Source organism: Brassica napus, chromosome C5 (genome assembly GCF_020379485.1).
Source record: "Brassica napus cultivar Da-Ae chromosome C5, Da-Ae, whole genome shotgun sequence".
Lineage (NCBI taxonomy): Eukaryota > Viridiplantae > Streptophyta > Magnoliopsida > Brassicales > Brassicaceae > Brassica > Brassica napus.
The window spans coordinates 2,315,397-2,337,575 of NC_063448.1; the positions used below are offsets into that span (position 1 = coordinate 2,315,397).

The 22,179-nt window shown below is 34.4% G+C and overlaps 2 protein-coding genes and 3 pseudogenes across 2 annotated transcripts; 4 read left to right on the forward strand and 1 right to left on the reverse strand.

The window, feature by feature from the left end:
• Positions 1-237: 237 nt before the first annotated feature.
• On the forward strand, positions 238-3,057 carry LOC106398228 (annotated as a pseudogene).
• Positions 3,058-3,169: 112 nt separating this feature from the next.
• Positions 3,170-5,759, reverse strand: LOC106401903 (pentatricopeptide repeat-containing protein At1g06143-like). The gene has a single exon (XM_013842514.3). It carries the CDS (start codon positions 5,742-5,744, stop codon positions 3,894-3,896), a length of 1,851 nt encoding a protein of 616 aa, XP_013697968.2. The 5' UTR covers positions 5,745-5,759; the 3' UTR covers positions 3,170-3,893.
• Positions 5,760-9,414: 3,655 nt separating this feature from the next.
• On the forward strand, positions 9,415-10,935 carry LOC106399899 (ethylene-responsive transcription factor ERF094-like). The gene has a single exon (XM_013840345.3). It carries the CDS (start codon positions 9,543-9,545, stop codon positions 10,275-10,277), a length of 735 nt encoding a protein of 244 aa, XP_013695799.1. The 5' UTR covers positions 9,415-9,542; the 3' UTR covers positions 10,278-10,935.
• Positions 10,936-12,969: 2,034 nt separating this feature from the next.
• LOC106399324 lies at positions 12,970-14,600 on the forward strand (annotated as a pseudogene).
• Positions 14,601-16,449: 1,849 nt separating this feature from the next.
• LOC106398229 lies at positions 16,450-22,069 on the forward strand (annotated as a pseudogene).
• Positions 22,070-22,179: the final 110 nt, after the last annotated feature.

Sequence of the window (22,179 nt, forward strand, 5' to 3'; positions counted from 1 at the left end):
TTTAATAAACATAAAACATAATATATATTTAAAATATTCTATTTTGGAGTAGGAAATGGAGTAATACATTGGAGTAAAACTCAAGTCCATTCTGGAGTTACTCTATTTTGAAGTAGAAAATAGAGCAAAACTCAATTCTATTCTGGAGTTACTCTATTTTGAAGTAGAAAATGGAGTAATACTCCGTCCAATGCTCTTACAGTTTGATTACAAAAGCACGTGCTTCGGTTTGCTTGATTTGTTTTTTTTTTTGCCGAGGCGCACTTCACCACCGATGCTTCCGGTGAAGAGAACCACGCAAAGGTTATACTCCACGGACTCGAAGAAGAAGTCGTTCTCGGATCCAGTCTCACCAACTCCTACATCCAATCGAATCGTCTCGATTTCGCCGCCGCTTCCTTCGATCGAATCCCTCCCCGGAAGAGGAACCGTTACTCGTGGAACACGGCTTTCTCCGGGTACTCCAAATCCAAGAATCACTGCGAAAGCTTGCGTCTTTACAATCGCATGAGGAGGGAATGTGACGGCGGCGGCGTCGACAGTTTCAATTTGGTGTTCGCGATCAAAGCTTGCGTGGGGTTAGGGTTGTTAGAGAATGGGGGTTCTGATTCACGGATTGGCGATGAAGAATGGGTTGGATAAGGATGATTATGTTGCTCCGTCGTTGGTTGAGATGTATGGAGAGTTTGGTGGTATGGAAGATGAGCAGAAGGTGTTCGACGAAATGCCTCTGAGAAGCTCGGTTCTTTGGTGGGTTTTTGATGAAAGGGTATTTGAGATACTCGGGAGACTCTGAAGTGTTTCGTTTGTTTTATCTCATGAGAGAGGCGGGTTTGGAGATGATAATGCGCTTACGTTGATATGTTTGGTGAAGGCTTGTGGGAATGTCTTTGCCGGTAGAGAAGGGAAGTCGGTGGACGGTGTATCCATCAGAAGGGGGTTTATAGATCAGAGTGGTTATCTACAAGCCTCTGTTGTAGATATGTATGTGAAATGCAGGTTGTTGGATAATGCTAGAGAGATGTTTGAAAGAACTGTTGATAAGAATGTGGTGATGTGGACAATGCTGGTTTCTGGATTTGCGAAATGTGAGAGAGCTGTTGAAGCGTTTGATCTGTTCAGGGAGATGCTGGGAGAAAGGGTTCTTCCGAATCAATGTACTTTAGCGGCACTTCTTGTTGCTTGCTCGAGCTTGGGGTCTCAGAGTCACGGGAGAAGTGTTCATGGCTACATGATAAGGAATGAGATTGAAATGGACGCTGTGAATTTTACGTCTTTCGAATGGCTAGGAAGGTTTTCGATATGATGCCGGATAGCTCTATGAACAATGCTTTTGGGATAAATGGTATGTTCGAGGAAGCTCTGGATTGTTTTGGTAAAATGAAGTCGCGGAACGTAACTCCAAACTCTGTGACATTTGTATCGCTTTTGTCGGCATGTAGCCATTCGGGAAACATCGAAGAAGGACGGAAGCAGTTTGCGTCGATGACAAGATACTACGGGATTGCACCAGAGGAAGAGCATTACGCGTGTATGGTATAGACTTGCTAGGTCGAGCTGTTGAAGTTGAGGAAGCTAAGTCTTTTATTGATAGCATGCATGTGAAACCAATGGCCAGTGCTTGGGGAGCTCTTCTGAATGCATGTAGAATCCATAAAAATGTAGACTTAGAAGAAGAAATAGCAGAGAAGCTCTTATCCGTGGGATCCAATGAATCAAGCGTCTACGTGTTGCTTTCCAACATATATGCTGACGCTGGGGTGTGGGAGATGGTGAAATAGCGTGAGACAGAAAATGGGCATCAAAGGATATACAAAACCGATGGGACTATCTGCTATTGAAGTCTGCTAGAAACATTCAGCTATTGATTGATCCTGCATCTTAGTTTGACGAATAAGAATCGACAATATAGAGAGATGACTGATATATAACTGTGACACAGTTACTTAGAGTGAATTTTGTAACTCAAAAATCTCACAGATGAGCATCTAGTGACAGGCTCCAGATGAGTAAGTAGCTTTTAGTAATGAAGCATTCAAAAGAACTTGAGACGTATGGTATGTGATTCTTGTAATGTTTTAATAGTTCTGAGATTTTTGTAACGTTCTCAGTGTGATGATATATACATTAGGGTTTAGCAGTGTTTCTTGGTGGCTTGAACTAGATTGATTCAATCTTGAATTACATAGTTTGTTTTTGGGTGTTTATATCTGCATTCTTTTGGACCTATTGGTTTGAGAACAGTGTGTGTGTGTGTGTGTATCTTCTTCTTCTGATGTATTGTCTCTTTGGATCTTTAGGCTGCAATCCTTGGAGAGATGATTGGTTCGGGGAAGAGCATCTGAGAGATTTCTACCTACTGGGTGCCGTTTTCAAGCAGACTCACAAGACATAACAGCTTTTTATCCTCTCAACAGTGCAATCAATGTTGTTAACAGTTGCAACAGAGCCAAGTGACAACTTAGCCGTGGGAACAGAGTCAGCCAGAATCTGAAAAGCAACAGTCAACAACGACCCTCCTTCTCCTCCAGCGGCTCCACCATTTTCATTACCATATGTTCTTTTGGATCAAACCAGCAATTCTATCCCAGTAATCATTTGATAAACACTATGCAAGCTGCACAACAGATCCAGCAGCTCCAAATTCATTCTCAGAAACAACAACAACAGCAGCAGCAGTTTCAGTTTCATCAACAGAAGCAACTGTATCAGCTTCAGCTTCAGCAACAGCAGGGACAACAAAGCGGTGTGGCGGAGCCGAGAAGGCCGATGTCTTCTTCGGGTCAGAAAGAGAGTGTGACTTCATCGCCTGATCTTGAGCCTCCCTCGACAAAAGACTGAAGAGTGTTGTTGACTGTGTTATTGTTCAGTTTGGTGAGGTGCTCCTATCTCTTTCCAGTTACAAAGCTGTGGCGTTTTCTCCCTAATCAGAGGCTCATGGGATTTATTGCATTCTTAGAGTTAAAAACTAGACACCCTTAGACACTGTTAGTGAAGCCTTTCTCCGTTGTAGTCCTTTTTTTTAACCATATTCAAGTTCTTTGGCTTTTGTTGTCTCTTGTTTGGTTTTAGATTTGAAGTTTGTTAAGTCTGCAAAGAAAATTTATGGGTTCTATATCAAGAAACATAAACGATCATTACAAAGAGAAATGACGTTTCCAGGAACATGGATTACACGATTATGGACTAAACTCGCAAAGAGAAAGGAGTTTTCCGAGAACATGGATTACAATCTTCCGGTACAAAATCGAAATGAACTAAACCAAACAGAAGTGGTCTTTAACAATATTCATCTCCTGCAACAGCAAAACGTAAACCATCTGTAGCAATGTATGAGTAACCTTTTTATCCATTTTGCTGGAGTTGAAGACATATGGAGATGACATTAAAGCCTTTCTGTATTTACATGACAATGTTTATTATCCTTCTCCTATCAAACTTTTGGAGTCGTCCTGCGATCGGGAATCTTTCAAGGAGAATGGAGGAAACGCATCCTATCATAAGACATGTAATGGCGTTATAACACAGACACTACATTCCCATGGTTTTCTAAAGATATATGAGTAACAGCCAGTGCTTGGGGAGCTCTTTTGAATGCTTGTAGAATTCATAAAAATGTCGACTTAGCAGAAGAAATCACAGAGAAGCTCTTATCCATGGGATCCATTGAATCAAGCGTCTACCTCTTGCTTTCTAATATATATGCTGACGCTGGGATGTGGGAGATGGTGAATAGTGTGAGACGGAAATGAGCATTAAAGGATATACCATACCCATAGGACTATCTGCAATTGAAATTGGCTAGAGACACTCAGGCTCAGCTATTGATCCTTTAGCATAGTGTTTGACCAATATGAAGCAACAATATAGATGAGCAGCTCTTTTAGTAACTCTTAATATGCATACTCAGTTTCCTGCGCTAATCCCATCTGGTCATATATCGCATCAAGTAGCAAGTAAACCTCATCTGAAGCAGAGTGAGATCTATCAGCTGCAGCAAACAGATGGACTCGTTTATCTAACTCAATCCAACTCGCCCCAGGACATATCTTTTCTATACCCAACTCTCTCATCCTTCCTCTAACCTCTGCTACATCTCTCCACCTGTTTTCTCCTGCATACATGCTAATCAAAAGAGAATAGTACCCACTATTCCTCGGCTCCAAAACCATCAGTTTGTTAAACGCTATCTCAGCTATCTCTAAGTTCTTGTGAAGCCTGCACCCATCAAGCAACGCTCCCCAGATAACCGCATTCGCTTCAAACTCCATACTTTCAATCAATCCTAGAGCCTCTTGAATCAACCCGGCTTTGCTGAATAAAGCAACCATGCATCCGTAGTGTTCAATATTAGGGAGGATGGAGTATTCATCACTCATGCTACGGTATATCTTCCGGCCTTCTTCTACAAGCCCTGCGTGAGTACACGCAGTTAGAACGCTCACGAAAGTGACTGAGTTAGGTTTGACTGAATCCATCTCCATCTTGCCAAGCATTTTCATTGCTTCACGTGCATAACCATGAGCCGCGAGCCCTTCGATGATCGAGTTCCAGCAGAAGAGATTCTTTTCCGGCAAATTGAAGAACACCACAAGCGCTCGGTTCAAGCTACCGCATTTGGAATACATATCCACCAGTGCTGAACCAATGTAGACATCGAGAACAAACCCGTTCTGCACCGTGTACATATGAACCTCCTTGCCTACATCCAGCACGCCGAGATGCGCACAAGATGAGATAACAGTTGACATAGTCACTTCATCAGGAACAATCCCTCCTTCCTCAGTCATTTTATAGAACACTGAGATTGCTTCTCTGTATCTCTTGTTACTCGAGTAGCCTTTGATCATACTCGTCCATGAGATTATATCCTTCACAGGCATCTGATCAAACAAAGACTCCGCTACTTCAACATTGCCTGATCTCATATATCCATCAATCAAACAGTTCCACGTACCTACATTCTTCTCCTGCATTTGGTTAGCTAAAGAGCTCGCGGACTCCATATCCAAAACCTGACGATAAGCAGAAACCATCGTGGTCCAGGCAAAATCATCTCTCTCAGGCATTTCGTCGAACACTTTCCTCGCTTCTTTAATTCTACCGAATCCCGAGTAAAACCCGATAAGCGTGGTCTGAATTTGGACATGGAGACAAAACCCAAGTCTCCAAATGTGCGCATGAACACACTCCCCAAACACGTGATCGAAAGTGGAAGCCTTTACGAGGGAAGTGTAAGTGTAGCTCGATGGAGAAACAGAGTCTCTGAGCATACGAACGTATAACTCAAGAGAACGAATCGGGTGAGAACAAGTAACGAAGCCTTGAATCAACGCGTTGTAGACGAATACATTAGGCTCCTGCATGTGGTCCATTGAGGAAACCGCGAGGTCGAGGCGGTTGAAGGAGGTGCAGGCGGTGATGAACTGGTTCATCATGTAACAGTCTTGGTTTTGGCTGGTTTTGATCATGGGGGATAAAGCGGACTCCAGAAGCTTGGGGGTGGACCATTGCTTGAGCACCTGTGAGATAGGAATGTTCTCGAAGCGTGGAGATGAGCAGCCACGAAGGAGGAGAAGAATGTGAGACGGCATTGTCAAAGAATTCATGTAAGAAGTGAAGGTTGTCGGTAAAGGTAAAGACTTTGAAAATCCTACGCGATTTAACAGATTATTAACAAAGGCAACGAGAGCCAGAGAAGCGTGGCAAAGACACTCTAGAAGAGACAGAAGGTTCGACTTCATAGATTTTGTCGCTCTGTTGCAAAAAAGACCACAACATGTCCACCGTGTTAGATACTTTCCTGTTTTGGTATGTCATTCCTTTAAAAAGTAAGTCATATATTTAATACGAACTTGTTAATTTTTTTTTTTTGGTAAACGAACTTGTTAAATTTTATCATTTCCCCTGATTACTTTTGTTATTTAAATTAATTTCTGACGAAAATTGTCTAAAACTTTTTGTGATTCAAAGAAACAAAATTCTGTTCAGTTTTTCATTCTATCTTGACTTAGAAGTTTGAGTTATAGATTATGTTATGCTATGGATTTCGACTTTAAATAGTTGGGCTATTTACGTTTAAAAATAAAATAACATAAGAGTTGTTATCATACTAGTTTGTTAAGAAAAGCGCCACATCCTTATGATTTATTTTCTGATCTTGTTTCTTATCGATACAATGAACCGTAAATTCTTTGAAAGTATATATTAACTAATATTAAACCCTCATCAATATGTTTATAACAGCTACTTGCCTAATTTTGCCTAATCAATAATTTTATACGGCTACTCACCTAATTTTGAATCAAATTATGCTAGTTAACCAATTATTTATTGTTTTGTATATGTTAAACAGCACGGTCATAAGTCATACCATGTATTCATCCCTAAATTATTGCCGCCGGCGAGAACGATGTTTCATTTTTTTAATTTTTTAATAATGCATACTTTCCACTTGTATTATAATTTATATTGGGTATTCAAAAATAAGAAACAAGCTTTCAAATTTTGGCGTGGCTGGCTACTAAATCATGCCCAAGTTAATAGACACGTGCTGGAAATTAAGATGCATGCACTTTCTTGCTTTCGGAATGAGGTATTAAAGTCAGGGAAAATGGTCTATTCCTATATAAACTAATTGTTCCCGGTTTTTTCACACATGAACTTTTAAGCCATGCCAAAAACTACATGAACAGCGGAAAAATGGTTTATTCCCCTATGAACTACTTGTTCCTGGTTTTTTCACACACAAACTTTTAATTCATGCCAAAAACCACATGAACAACTCTATTTTTTGAATTACATACACAAACTATCGATTTTAAATTAATTCTCATGAAACCGTAAACAGTGCTATTTAAACGGTAACTTGATTTATGACAGGTGGAGAGCCAATTTATTCTTTTTTTTCTTTTTTAGTCAACTGCTTTTCTTCAGAAATCATTTTATCATCGATTGGGGATAAAATTTATTATTCTGCAGAAGAATAAAACGTTTTACATGATGCATAAAGAAATAAGAGCATCAACTACTAGCTTACCAATCTCCATGTATTGCCACAAGGAACTATAAAATCGATGCAGTATCTCCAATTGATGTTGGAAAATAAAACGATTTATGAAGAAAATGAGCAATTGAAAAAAAAAGAATAAAACGAAATTGTATTTTTTTTATCAACTCAAATTAAACCGGTTCTCCATCTGTCATAAACTAAGTTAACTTTCAAATAACACATTTACGGTTTTAGGGGAATTAGTTTAAAATCGATAGTTTGTGTATGTAATTCAAAAAATAGAGTTTTTCATGTGGTTTTTGACATGATTTAAAAGTTCATGTGTGAAAAAACCAGGAACAACTAGTTCATAGGGGAAGAAGCATTTTTTTTGTTGTTCATGTGGTTTTTGACATGACTTCAAAGTTCGTGTGTGAAAAAACCGGGAACAACTAGTTTATAGGGGAATAGACAATTTTCCCAATTAAAGTCCAGCATGAAAAGAAGATTCTAAAACAAATTTGTATTTTTGTCAAGTTTTGATTTATAGACTTTACTCGGTAGAAATTAAATACGTTTTTTTTAATATTCAGTTACTATACTTTTTAGTTGAAAGTTGGCAACTCCAACTAAAATCACAATGCTTTTATTCTACAATCTATAACTTTTCTTCAAATATTTGCACCAACAAAACTTTTCTTCAAATATAGCGATATGAAAAAAACCAAATTTGACAGTGCAATTTTTGGAACATATATATATATATATTTTGTAACTTAATTTTTGGAACATATTGTACGTAAATTTATCGAAATCATAGTATTGCTGAGAGCATGTATCTTATATTCCAATTAGGGTCGTTACGGTTTGTTTCTTGAATTCAAGTAGTTTGTAAACATATAAATTTTGTTTCAAAGAATCAGTAAAACTAACAAAATTTAATAGCTTCAAACACCACGAGTATTATTAGAATTTAAAAAGCATACATCATTTCTTTAGCAAGTCGAACCAGTATTATAAATATGATTAAAACCAACAACTAGATTTGCTGGAATTTCATAATTTCCCAATCAAACAATTCATTCTCCTTCTATCAGAGCATTATAACGAGTAGGGACACTGAATATCATGCATGTCTGGATTTTCTTGGTCGTGAGGAAAAAAAAGTTCTTTTGACCAAAATAACTTGGTTTACCTTTGACCCTAGCAGGCTAGCAGGCCCGGACAAAAAGTGAAACTATAGATTAAAAGGAACAAGTGAAAAGAGAAGTGTTCTTTTGTTTTTGGCAACGAAAAGAGTAGTGTGTTCATGCACCCGTCTCTCTTGCTAGTTGCTACATGTTATTATTATATTCGCAAGTTGCGTTATACGCCAATTATATTTCAATGGTCCACCATTATAGGCTCATTCCACTCAGCTGATTTTAAAAATATAAAACTAAATATTTAATAACCACTTTATTAGTTTGGTACATCCTCTTAAACTATTCTTAATTATCTCTCAAGAAGTTCACAAACAAAAGATTATCCCTCTAAGCTTTTTATAATTTTTATGAGTATCACACATATCCAATTTCTAAAATGTCTGATTAATCATGGAATGATTGAATTCGAATATATCTTCTTACAATATTTTATGCTCTGTAAACTTCTATAAATGTATATGTTTTATTTAATTTTTAAAGTGACAAAACTGCCGTCGTAAATATTCATACCAATTGCATACATTAAGTAAGGGTTATTGGTTGTTGTATTTTAATGGATTTGAAAATCTGAACTAAATTTAGTGTTATTAGTTCTGTGATTTTAAAATTTGTATTAAAATCATGTGTTATTGGTTTAATGATTCATAAATTATATATTAAATCAAATGTTATTCAATCGTACGGATTTACTAATATATTTGATTTTATAATGAATTTGAATGGATTTGTTTGAATTTTTTAGTTAAAAATACAAAGACTCAAATTCGAAGAAAAACGATCTGGATTTGCATATTTTACTTGGATTTATAAATACTATATGAATTTCTAAATCAATCAAAATATATAAAGCAATAACACCTCCTAAAAATCGGAGTTTTCTTGAACATTTAAAACCTAAAAACTCTACCGGCGACCGAGATGCATGCTCTTGAGAAACAAAAGCGGAAAGCCAACGTGGCAAATATATGCCATGTCATCAAAATGATGACCTCATGTATTTTGTCGGAAACACGCCGCCGTACGTCAATCCCTCAATCTTGGTCTTGTCCCTCGTGGAACAATGCACCTACTTATGTGTATCGTATTAGAGATAGATCTTATTACGTATTACCTTCTTTTTTGGCTTCTTTCTAATATATTATCTCCATTTTGCGTTTTCGGAATAAATAATTATTGGAGGCAGCCTTGCTATCAATTTGACCCAAAATTTATAAAGTTTTATATATTTCATCTGATACGTACTGTGGACATCTCGTATATATATATGCTATATACTTCCCAAACTTATAACCACTTAATAACGAGATCTGAAAATAGAAAACCGTTTGGAAGGAAAAAAATTGAAAATGGAGTTTCAAACTAACTTCTTTTCTGAAAACCAAAGTCAAGACTCTTCTACCACAACATCATGGAGCTCACAAGAATCATTCTTGTGGGAAGATAATTTCTTACATGATCAATCATTCCTCTCAGCTGTTAGCCCTTCCTATTACTTTGATGACTTCTCCACATTTGAAGAATCACTCATCAAAGAAGAAGAAGATGCAACCGTTGCTGCCAACAAGCAGGAGGAGGAGAGGTCATACAGAGGAGTGAGGAAGAGGCCGTGGGGGAAATACGCAGCCGAGATAAGAGACTCAACGAGGAAAGGGATAAGAGTGTGGCTCGGTACGTTCGACACTGCTGAAGAGGCAGCTCTCGCTTATGATCAGGCGGCTTTCGCTTTGAAAGGCGACCTCGCAGTACTCAACTTCCCCGTTGAAGTTGTTAAGGAGTCTCTCTGGAACATGGAGAATGTGAATTTCAACGACGGAGAGTCTCCGGTGATAGCTTTGAAGAGAAAACACTCCATGAGAAACAGGCCTAGAGGAAAGAAGAAGTCTTCTCCTTCTTCTTCTTCTTCTTTCTTGTCGTCGACGTCTTCTTCTTCGTCTTACTCTTCTTCTTCTTCCGCTTACTCTTCTTCTTTGTCGTCAAGAAATAGAGAACAAAGTGTTGTTACGAATCAAGAAACAGAGGTTGTGGTTTTTGAGGATTTGGGTGCTGAATACTTAGAAGAGCTTATGAGATTATGTTCATGATCATCACTACTTCCACTATTTCATGAAATTTTAGTGAGCTCTGTTTGTTTTTTTAAATATAGTTTATTGTTGTTCAATGAAAGTTTTGGAAGAGATGTGTTGGCGATGTTGGAAGTGTATCGACAGTTTGTAAATCACTCTACCTTAATGTTTATAATTTCTTAATATATTTTAATGTGTAGTTATTAGCTATATAATATTTATATTTAATCAATTTTTTTTACAAATATTAAATGTTATAAGGTAAACATACCATATATAATGACAATAATATTGGATAACAATAAATTATGCCATTTATAAAGTAAACATTTATATGGTATATTGGATAACAATAAACTATATTAAACTATGTTACAAAGTAAATATAGTACATGTGTGAATGTTTTTTTTGATATTAAATCATAGTTGAAACAATCAACCCTTAAATCTTTATTTTGAAGGTTTTGCTTCCATTAGAATAAAATGTATGGTTAGAGATGTTCTAACAAATTTAGTGTCGTTATTTTAAAGAAATTATCATCAATCTTATCAAAGTGCATTTCTAAGTTGATCAAACGGAAATAAATTTAAACATTGTTTTAAATGTATCTAGGTTTAGTAAAATAAACCTGCAAAGAATTTTTAGCAAAAAAAAAACAACAACAATTCTTACCAAGGATAAATGGGTAATGTCATAAATTTGAGTGCAAATTTTCATCCTAAAGCCAATTTCTAGAAAAAAATATTGGTAACATGAGTTACCATTAACTTAGCTTGATTTAAGAATTTAATTCTTTGATAACTCAAAAATATCACCAATCATGAATTAAATTGAAAATTTTGGCTCCAATTGGTGAGATATAGTATCAATTCTACGTTATCATAAACATTATAATTCGATATAACTTATAGTAAAAAAAAATATGGTAAAAACTAAAGATTTATATAGTGAATTTACTGGATAAATATGAGTTAATATCTTTTGAAAATAATTTATTGGTAACATTTTTGATTTATAAGTTGTAATAAGAATAATTTTAATCTTTTTAATAAGTATATTCAATAATAAAATTTATTATAAAAATACTTTAAAAATAAGAAAATATATTTAAGTTTATACTATAACAATATGTGTATATATATATATATTTACAAAGAAAATTATCTATGTAAAATTTTAGTTATTAAACATAATTAACAATTTATTTATAGAAATAATTTAAATAAAATAAGAAAACCTATAAAATCTTTTACAAAGTACTTAATAACTATACAAAATAACCGTAAGACTAACAAAATGCAAAAAAAGTACTAACTAACTTGTACTTCGTGTGATTTTGTTTGATATTGATTTTTGACCTGAATCATCCAATTTGTTAAAAGACTAATCCAAAATTACAACTCAAACATAACACATTCTAACTTAAACATTAACACAAATTTAAATTTAATCAAATCTAACTTACGTCACCAATAAAAACCTTAAAGTTTGAATATGAATTAGAGTGAGTTATGCTTGAGTTACCACTTACCATTTTGAATTATGTGCTTTGTAAAAATGTTAACTGAAAAGTTAACCCAAAATTATGGAAAAGACGAGGGAGGAGAAGTAGAAGTTGAGTTAGTATTTTTTTTTCTTCCAACATTTTGTCATCAAAATTTATTTTCTTGTTTTTTGTTTTGTTTTGTTTTGTATTTCTACTTATTCCAACTAGAAAAGTTAGCTACATTATTTAATTTTATGATATGATATACAACATTTGCTTTAATTACTTGGTTGATTTTTTCTTAAGAAATAAATAATTGTCATAAATGCAAGAAATCTAAGCAACATGCATGATTAGTTAACAAAATCATCACTTAAGACTTCACTAGAATAATGTTTATTATTATTTTAAAATCTAATAATATTTTTGTTTTCAGTTTAGTCATATACTTTTTTTTTTAAATTGCGCAATATAATATACAGAATGTACGTATTTATCTAAATGGGAATTACATATATAATTTTATGAGGCACATATTTATATCTAATTAGTATTATTTCATTTGTTTTATATTTAAATAGTATTATTTTATTTAAATTATTTTTATTTACTATTATTTTATTTTATCTATTTTAGATTTTATGTTTTTAGTTAGCCTTTTAAGTTCATATTAATATATAAATTATTTTTACTAACAAATTTTATTTATATGAATTTTTTATTTATTTACTAACAAATTTTATTTATATGAATTTTTTTATTTATATAAATGCATATTGCAACATATAAATAAAAAACCAGTCAGTTATTTTGTGACAAGAATGCTAACTTATAAATCTACATCCAACATACCAAATAAATCTACAATTTCTTCCGAATGATTTTTACTGAAACTAACAGCCCACCGAATTATTAGATCTACTGCAACTCAATTTTAATATTATTTATGGGGTAGCCAAAAAAATATTAAAACTATTTATTTTGGATTAACTTTATGGGGTAACCAGAAATTTATTAAAATAACTTATGGGTAACTAAAAAATTTGGGAGCTATTTGAATTTATTTAGAAGTTTCAAAATTACTCACTTTAATGAAAACTTTCTGTAAAATTATGGATTAAAAAAAAAAGAATATATCTAAATAGTAGACGGTAGACCTCTCGAAGAGTCAGCTTTCAAAATGACAATTTTGGATAATAAAGATTTTATGTTCGGTCGTGACCAAAACAAAAAAGAAAGAAAGATTATATGTTCGGTAGTAATCTGAACCGTACACGCCGACAAATAGCATTACCCGAACATAACTCACTTTGGACCTAACCCCTTACCCTTAAATGATCAGAGCCAGATTCCTTGGCGGCCTCCGTTTGTTTTCCAGTCTCCAACCTGATGGCAGAATATCTATCGTTAATTTTGTATAGGATTTGTAATCCCAAAAGCAGGTATGGTTACGAAGAAATCGCGGAAGCTCGAGCAGAGGCAGAACGCAAGGTGTTTGAGGCAGAGCTCAAGAGGTTGAGAACAATCTCAGAAGCAGAGGAATTGAGGTTTGTTCTTTCTTTCTTTCAATGCCTTATTGGGATTTTACAGGGCATAAGTGTGTTTATGATGATTTGCGGTGTTGTTGGTTGTCAGTTTGAAAACACAGTTAAAAAAAGCTGAGGCAGAAGTCAATAGGTTGAGTAGAATCATCTTAGAAAACAATAACAGTGGACCCGAGTTTTGTCTTCCCTCGGATCTTTTAGCTGTGATACTGTCCCGTCTTGCTTTGAAAGACAACATACGGTCTTCTGCGGTCTGCAAGACATGGGGTGAAGTAGCTGCATCTGTTCGGGTCAGAGATCCGCCTTGCTGGCTTATGTATCTCGATCGTTACTCGTACGGGTTCTTCGACCCGGTAGAGAAGAAGAAGACGAAGGCCATGATGAATCCACCCGAGTTATCCAAGTCTTGCTGTGTCCTTTATTCCAATGACGGGTGGTTACTCATGGAAGACAGGGCTTCACATGTCAATCTCTTCTTCTTGAATCCTTTCACCCGAGAGCGGGTAGACCTGCCGGGTGTTCGATACCTTTTTGTTGATGCAAGTGCATTTTGCTTTCTCCTGTGCTCCCACAAAGAAAGGCTGTGTGGTGTTTGGTATCACTCGTGCTAGCGTCTCGCGTCGTAAAGTCGAAATCAGCACTTGGTGTGGTGCAGCCTCTGCATGGGTAAAAGAGCACTTCCCAAACCCGTTTCCTGGTGACTTTTCGGATGCAATAAACGTCGTATACCGAAAAGATGACGGTCTCTTCTATATGTCATTGGGGATTGCGCTAGGGGTATTCGTTCCGTCTGCACGTACTTGGAATCTTGTCCCTGTGCTGCAACGGATCCCGAGATTCGAGAGGCACACGGTGAGGTGGATTACTGAATACAAAAGAAAGATATTTCTTGTAGATGCATCGTCTGTGGAGCCGGTGGTGTACAGGCTTAACTGGTCCAAGCCTAAGTCGGTTTGGGAAAAGAAAGAAACATTGGATGGTTGCTCAATTTTTGTGAGCGATGTGTCATGCGCGATGATGACTTATGGGTCAATGAGTAACATTTTGTATTTCTGGAACAGTGATCAACGTCAGGCGTCCCAGTCTCACCGAGTACGAAGACTATTATTTCAAAAAGAATCGGCCCTACAAGTATTCGTTGGATAGCAGGAGTTTATGTGAAGACCATGAAGGGTATTACTTTATCAGCCCATTAATCGGAATGATGGTGTTTGGATTCTGCCGCCTCACAACTTCACACATGTACTAATTTTTTTTAAATCTAACTTATATTTAAAAATAAATTTTATTAAATATTATAGATTTTACTATTTTCTTACTAATATTTAATATATATTAAATCAATTTGTATAAAACTAATAAAAATAATATAAAATTGTATAATTATCAAATATTTAACCTAAACAAAATTTATAAAATTTGTAGATATATAAGTCTAATGATCTTACGATTAGATATTTAAATTTTTTAAAAATTGTAGAAATTTTTGAAAGCTTTAGTAATACAAATTTTATAAATATACAAAATAATAATATTTCGAAATTTAAAATGTTATATATGAATATATTTATTTTATAGATGATGTATGAGCTATTACTATATTTTAAAAAAGTTTACCAAAAAGAAATATCAATATTAAATGTAATATATGAATTATTACCATATTCTAATAAGTTTGCCAAAAATATAAATCAACATTAAATGAAATTATCCATGTCATATTTTTCCGGAAGCCATGTCATCAATTTCAATAGTCATGTCATATTTGTTTTGTGAAATTGATTGTAGAAAGGACATGTGGCAAAATTACTTCGCAAATATAGTTTAGGAGATATTTACCTTATAACATTTAATATTGTAAGAAAAACTATTGATTTAATAAAAATACTAGCCAATAATTACACAGACAGTATTAGAACTCATTAAAAAAATTAAGAAACTATAAGCATTAAGGTAGAGTCATTTTACATACTGTCAATACACTTCCAACACCGCCATCACATCTCTTACAAACCTTTTCACTGGATAAACAATAAACTATATTGAAAAAAAAACTGAGTTCACTCAAATTTCATGAAATTGTGGAACTAGAGAGGATCATGAACATAATCTTATAAGCTCTTCTAAGTAGTCAGCACCCAAATCCTCAAGAACCACAACCTACCTGTGTTACTTTCTTGATTCGTAAGTCGTAACAACACTCTGTTTTCTACTTCTTGACGACAAAGAAGAGTAAGACGAAAAAGAAGAAGAGTATGAGGAAGAAGAAGTCGACGACAAGGAGGAGAAGACTTTTTCTTTCCTCTAGGTCAATTTCTCATGGAGTGTTTTCTCTTCAAAGCTATCACCGGAGACTCTCCGTCGTTGAGATTCACATCCTCCATGTTCCAGAGAGACTCCTTAACGACCTCTACGGGGAAATTGAGTACCTCTAAACAAGTATACGAGAAGTGAGTATTCACTCTTTCTTGTGGAGCAGTTTTACTGGCTCATTGACTACCAAGCTTGAAACCGAGAGATTGCTTCCGAAGCAAACAAGACAATTATTAAAATTTAAAAAGAGTATCTGTTATTACAAAATTATAAAATCAAATAAGTAGACGCATATTTACGGCATTGGCGGGAAGGATGGGAAAATCAAATATAGAGGGACCATATAATCCTGTTACATGAAATGCGCCAATATACCATATATAGTCCTTTACTTATTAAAAAGGAAACAATTCGAAAAAATAACTTTAATTTTGTATCTTATTTACGGCATGACATTACTAACGTGGCAGTTCCAGATTTTAAATATGGTTGGTTGATCTCTTTGATGATCCATCTTGTGTCTCGGCTCTTGTCAAAAAGAGCTCTCCTCTTCCCGCCTTTAGCCTCCCACCTATCGCATCTGATGAATGAGGAAATGTACTGATGTTGCACTTGTTTCTCGACTCATGAAATATGATAGAAGCGCAGTAATATAACTTACAAAAGAACTAAAATTTCTTACCGTTAAGTTTTCTTAACCTTCCAAAAACATTAGTGGCTTCTCATTAACCAGATCATTGAGATTTTCAGTTCTCTTTCCACAATGTATGTGGAGAGGAAATAGCCTTGATATTCCTCGGATTTGAACTCTCATTATCACCATGTTGGTTGGGGACCGGTCTAGCAATGGGTAAGCTTGAAACAAATTTTTTTTTGGTCCTCCTAATAACATAGACATTTTTTAAACACACAAAATAAACTTTCACATTACCATTTGCAAATAGTAAAACAGTATTCCAATCAACTCACCTTGTCTATGTCCAATGATCCTTCCTATAGAAAAAGATTTGTTTCCTTTAAGCGTTCGCATTTTCTCATGAACCGGTGCTTTTGTAACACCAAACCATGAAAAAACTGCATCCAAATATCAAAAGGAGACTTATAAGAAAAATTTCTTATAGCTTGACTTTTGCAATTTTCTCTTAGGGGGGTGGGGGGGGGGGGGGGGGGGGGGGGGGGGAGAGCAACTTTTTAATACTTGAAGAATTTAAAGATTCTATTGTTACTGGTTTAGTAATTCTTAAAATTTTACTCAAATATTTTGTTATTAGTGTAATGATTTTATAATTCTCATTAAATCCTTAGTTATTAGTATAATGATTTTGTAATTCATTGTAGAATCTTTTGTTATTCAAAAAATTGAATATTTTTAGATTTTGCAATCCTATTAAACTCTTGTGTTACTGAAACAATGATTCTGTACATTTTAACTCATCAATCACCACTTTCAAAATACTAGGTTATAGGTAGTATTCTCAAAGTTTGGATAACAAAAATTTAAAAATTGTCAAATAAATATACATTATTAAGTATATTTGTATCAATGAATTAAAAACATAGATCTATTATGCCAAAAAAACCATAGCTATATAATAAGAAAAGTGATTGAACGATGGCATTGTAGCACATCTAACATGTCTTTCAAAAATTTAATACCATAGAAATTGATATAAAATAACAAAACCCATATTTCTCATATACATGTAATATGTCTTTCAAAAAACTAATACCATAGAAATTATAAAATAACAAAACCCAGATTTTTCATATACATATAACATGTCTTTCAAAAATTTTATACCATAGAAATTGATATATCATATATATATATATTTATATACTTCACTGTTAACGTTCAATATATTTTTCAACACATCATTCACATTTTCTAAAAGAATATTCTTATATAATTATTTTACATAAACATTAAAAAAAATAATGTATAAGAAAAATTAATGTGAAACGTAACTATGAATCCATGACAATTTATAAAAGTTGTATGGATTCTATAAATATGGATGCACTTTTTTGTTAAAATCCATGAAAACTTTCTAATTTTTTAAAAATCTATAAAATTTTCAAATCCATAAACTCTTCATGAATCAGTTTCCCAATAACACCTTCTTAGTATACTTTCATCTCATGAGTTCTAAAGCTATATGTGTATTTAGTAGTTAGTATATTATGTTAAGTTCCATAGTTATTTGTAATTGTATATGGTACTATATATATTTATTTATTTTATCATAACTTTCAACATATGACTGAATCATCTAGGCGAGTAGGAAAACATTGTACACCAAAAAAAACATAACAGTTGGATATGTCAGGGGCCTTTATTGCTTGCATATCCCGGTATGATGCTATTCCCCTAAAAAAAAAAGCTACGATAAGTAGGTTCCAGTCATCTTTATTTTATTTTTATATTCTACAATGTATTGGTCATAAGAATTATATCTACACGTCACTGATGATATTTCATTGTTTAATATTTATCACGCTCTCTCTATAATTAGTTTATATTATATTTCTAACAGATGTATTCGATATCTATACCTATAAAGTTGAAGTATCTGTCTTTTTATACTGTCCACGTCATTCTGGAAAAGGGGGCTTTATTGCCACGTTGGTAACTTTTCCTCAATCATCGAATATTGTTCTTTCGTTGATGGGCTTATGGTGTTAACCGTGGAATGTTTGGGCCAACAATAACTCTCAAACTAGCCCAAGATTTTTAGGGTTTCTTTCAGTTACATGTAAGAACTCGAGCGTTGAATTGTCGAGTCAAATCCGATGAACTTCTGTTATTCTGTGTAAAAGCTTCAGTTTTCCTTTTCTTCCTACACCAAACTAATCATTGAAGTAGTTTTTTTTTTTTTTTGAAAAAAAGGCTTTCATATTAAAAACGTTAACAATTACAAGAGAAGACATGAGTCTTATAATTTGATAAAGTTTGCATGAAACATGAAAGAAATATTGAATCTCAACCAATGAAAAATCAAAAGTTGAGACTAGAATAACCAACACTGTAATGAAAGGCAATCATTGAAGTAGTTTCTACATCTCTTCCTACCCTTTCGCTTTTAATCAGCCTCATCATCATCGAAGATAACCGATTGAACCTCACCGTATAAATGTCTGTTGAATGCAATGAATAGCCGGAAAGAACAAACTCTGTCAAGCATCACCGTCTATAACCTGCTCCTTCCTTTCCTGAAGACATCGTCGTTGCCGTGACGTTCGAATTTGATGTTCACCACCACTCTGATCAGTCAACGGTCTAACAGTGTAGGGCTTCAAGCTCTTTGACTTCCTTATTTCAATATGTTTCAATAATCAAACTGGCTTCCCTGAAATATCCAAACACTTAATCCAATACCTTAAGAGCAGTTCCACAGTCACGACCAGCTTCTCGGTTTGGCAAACACCAACACTCATCTTCCTGGTTAGTCTCTAACCCTATGCTTCTAAGACATAAGCATTTAAGAAAAAAACTATCATGGAAGTTGGAGTTACTGAGAAAGCTGATTTATGAAACTCTTATATCATCTTTGCTCTATATATTTCAAAAGTCTTTTGCTCTCATCTGTCTTCCGTCTTCTCAATCTCAGGTCAACATCGATGCGGGAAGAGTTGCATACTCAGATGGACTAACTACTTAAGACCAAACATCAGAAGAGTCAAATTCAACTTGCAAGAAGAAGAAACCATCATTCAACTTCATGCTCTGTTAGGAAACAGGTCTGTACTGTAATAATCAAACAAACAATCTCTGCTAAGTTTTGGCTTTTTCTTGAAACTGTTATTGTTATGTTAAGGTGGTGGGTGATTTCAACTAATTTGCCAAAGAGAACACACGACGAGATCTAGAACGATTGGAACACTCATTTGAAGAAGCGGTTAGTCAAAATGAGGATTGATCCAGTGACTTATAAACCCAAAAACGAGTCTCCTCTTTGTTTATCCAAAAACAAAGCCACACTTAGCCACAAGGCTCAGTGAGAAAGTGCTCGGCTTGAAGCTGCAGCAAGGCTTGCTAGAGAATCAAAGCTTCTTCACTACCAAAGCAAAGCATCATCATGGATTCACTCATAAGACATGGACATCAAAACAAACCAAAGGTAAAACAAAATAGAACATAGACACTAAACCTTCGCAATTTGCTTAAATGTATTATCTTTTGTAGGCAACGCAGATCAACAACAACAACAGCTTGAATCTCTGACATCATTAGCGTCATTCTCAGATACGAAGGACTTATCAATCAGAATCCAAACGAGGATGAAGTTCGTCGGATCATCCACGATCCACGTGTCTGATTATTATGAAAGACTGAAAACATTGGATCAGTACAACGATTTTTGAAGCCACGCAGATGTCAGAAGGAATCGAAGAAGGCTTCACGGGTATCTTACTCGACAGCGACACACTAGGCCGAAGTTTTTGTGCTGAGAAAACGAAACAGCCGGCGAGAGTAGTCGGGATGAGAGCAACAACTACTTACGAGGACAACAAGAACTACTTGGACAACATTTTCATATTTGTTGATCCTTGCCGTCCGATTCTTAGTCAATTTTCTAGGTCGAGGGTTGATATTTATCGGAAATGTTTTTGACTCTTTTAGTTATTAATATTTGTATCATTATATGATCAATTTTTATACGACTCAAGGCATTAGAGAATTTTCAGAAATAACCGAAAAAAAACAGTTCATAATATCGGACTCAAGTCATGATTAAAACTGACATGTTCGTATTACGTTCAATGCGAGCAGAACACTTTGTTGCGTTCATAAATTTAGTTAATGGAACAGACAGTTAACACTGTCCAACAGTGGGGTTTACAAACTACAACTACAGTCAAATGATCATGTAATTAAAAAGGAACAAAGGCAGACTTCAAATGATTAACTTACTTTGTCTTTGCACCCACAAAGAAAATTCTGATCCTTGATGATAAGTACTTTGTTGTGTAGGTTTGATGTTTCGTAAATGGTGATGTTGCTCTATCAGAGAGATGGAGAAAGAGAAAGGAAGTACACATGGCGCAAGAAAGAAAAGAGAGTGACATCGAAAATCAGATAGCAGAAGAGAGAGAGAGAGAGAGAGAGAGAGAGAGAGAGAGAGAGAGAGAGAGAGAGAGAGAGAGAGAGAGAGAGAGAGAGAGCATTTAAGTGCGGCCAAGCCTTTCCATTTAGGTGGCGGGATCGCCACTCTGAATAAATGAATTTCGCGCAACTAAAAGATGACGTTCCACCTCTACATTATAATATTATAGTAACATCCATTCTACTAAAGGCATAACAAACATAATTACAAGCTTTAACTACACGGGCAACTCAAAACCACCATATCTAAATTAAAGACCTTAAGTTTCTCCTCTGTTATTAAACACACGAGCAGCCCATCACCATTTTAGACCAAATATTACTTTCAGATGGAAAAGTTTGTTTTCTTCAAAGACCAATTAATTATATTTTTCTAGAGAGAACTATAATATCATATACTTCTATTAATATTTAAATAAATACAGTTTTCACCCAAATAACATTTAGTAATATGAATAATAGAGCCACCATTATTAAACAATATAGCTCAACTTCAAATGTGAAAACACATTGTCCTTTAAATAATATCGCGCCACCATTATGCAATTACTACTAATTTAGAAACAAAAGAAACCACCGGTATTTGCCAAAGAATTGAGAGTTTCTATTGTAATGCATGACCACTTAAATGGGGTCACTTCCAAAGGGCTAGCAAACACCACTTGGAATCCAACTACAGAAGAAGAAAAGGATACATGCATTGTATGCTTCATAAATTATAACAATATAATCTATTTATGTTCTCTTGCGGCCGTACTTTCCATTTCCGCTGCATTGATCAATAGTCTTATACAAACATAAGCTGTCTCATATGTAGGAAAAATCATCTATGATTCACCATTATTACAATTTATAAGGGGATTTCCTATATTCCAATTTTTAGTTTCATTTGCATACTTTTTTTTTCGTTTTAATTTTCAAACAAAATATATAAATATTTTTTCTCATTTTCTAATATGTTCCATTGCCAGAATTATTCTATTACCAAAAATCAAATAAAAAGCATATGAAAACAAAACTTCATTACACAAATTTAAATTCAGATTAGTCTCTAAAATAAAATTCAAATGTTGTTCCTTCTATATATTGTCCACATGGTACTTAACAATATAATTCAATGTGTTCTTTAAATAAAACATCAACTTTACTTTATGTTTAAATTCTAACTAAATTAACTTTGCTACGACTATCGGCTTTTTATTATACTTTTATTGAATTGATTAGTCACAACCACTTATGTTATTCTACTTTGAACTAAGCAACTTCAAAATAAAGTAATATACTATTGTCGCTAACCAGTATCAAATGGATCAGAAAAAATATCATTTTATTTCAACATATTTTCTTTACTAAGACCATAAAATAAATTATCAATTTATGTAAGAATAAAACATACAAACCCGGCTCGTAGCGCCGGAATACCACTAGTAACATAATATAACATTTGAGGGGATTTGATTTTTACTTGA